We start from the raw sequence: 715 nt of genomic DNA, 5'->3' as shown, positions 1-715 counted from the left end.
CGGAGGGCTGTTGTCCGTTGTCCCTTGCCTTCAGAAGGAGCCAGTGAGGCTTTTCTCTTGTGTGAGTGCTCACGTGTGACTACATATGCCCTTTAGACTAGGGGTCCCCTTTCCTGTCTTAGAGTCACTGCATTCTCTCCTCTTGTTTACATCAAGTTTCCTTGCTGGCTCCCTCCTTCAGCCTCAGCCTCACCCTGTTGCAGCCAGAATGGTTGTTCTGAAACGCAAAGATGCCCGCATCCCTCCTGTGCCTCGGCCCTTCAGGGGCTCTCACAAACCTCAGGATAAATATGATTAGCTCGAAGTTCAAAGCTTCCCACCATCTGTCTCTAGCTTACTCACCTCCTGGTCTCACCCCTTTTTCCTCTTACTTGGCGAGCCCGGGCCACTCTTCCTTCCCCTCTCGCCACGCTCCTCCCTGGTTTCTTCGATCTAGACTGTCCTCCTAGGGAATGATGTTCTCTGGGTACACAGGGATCAGTGGCACTCGTAAGGGGACCCTCTGGGACGTGCGGGTGGGTTGAGGGCCGGTGCTTCCTGAGGAGGCCGCCAGGGGGCGGCAGGAGCGACTCCAGATGACAGCAGGAGGCCGTAAGTGGGGGAGGGAGGGAAGGACGGAGGGAGCGCGTATCCCGGCTCTCCTGATCGCAAACTCGGAGCCAGAGCTCTCCGCGCGCGCCCCAGCCGCTGGCCGCCCGCGTAGCCGGACGCGGAA

The 715-nt window shown here is 59.0% G+C and overlaps 1 protein-coding gene across 1 annotated transcript in view; it reads left to right on the top strand.

The window, feature by feature from the left end:
* The first annotated feature begins 484 nt into the window (after window positions 1-484).
* Window positions 485-715, top strand: part of THSD4 (thrombospondin, type I, domain containing 4) — a 673,841-nt gene continuing 673,610 nt past the window's right edge. The window contains exon 1 of the mRNA XM_010834474.1: window positions 485-591. Within this exon, the coding sequence (XP_010832776.1) occupies window positions 576-591 (16 nt within the window). The 5' untranslated portion in view covers window positions 485-575. The remainder of the gene's footprint in view (window positions 592-715) is intronic.

The sequence above is a fragment of the Bison bison genome, unplaced genomic scaffold (assembly GCF_000754665.1).
Source record: "Bison bison bison isolate TAMUID 2011002044 unplaced genomic scaffold, Bison_UMD1.0 scf7180017864034, whole genome shotgun sequence".
Classification (NCBI taxonomy): domain Eukaryota; kingdom Metazoa; phylum Chordata; class Mammalia; order Artiodactyla; family Bovidae; genus Bison; species Bison bison.
The sequence above is the reverse complement of the archived record's forward strand: the minus strand, read 5'-3'. Positions and strand labels throughout refer to the sequence as shown.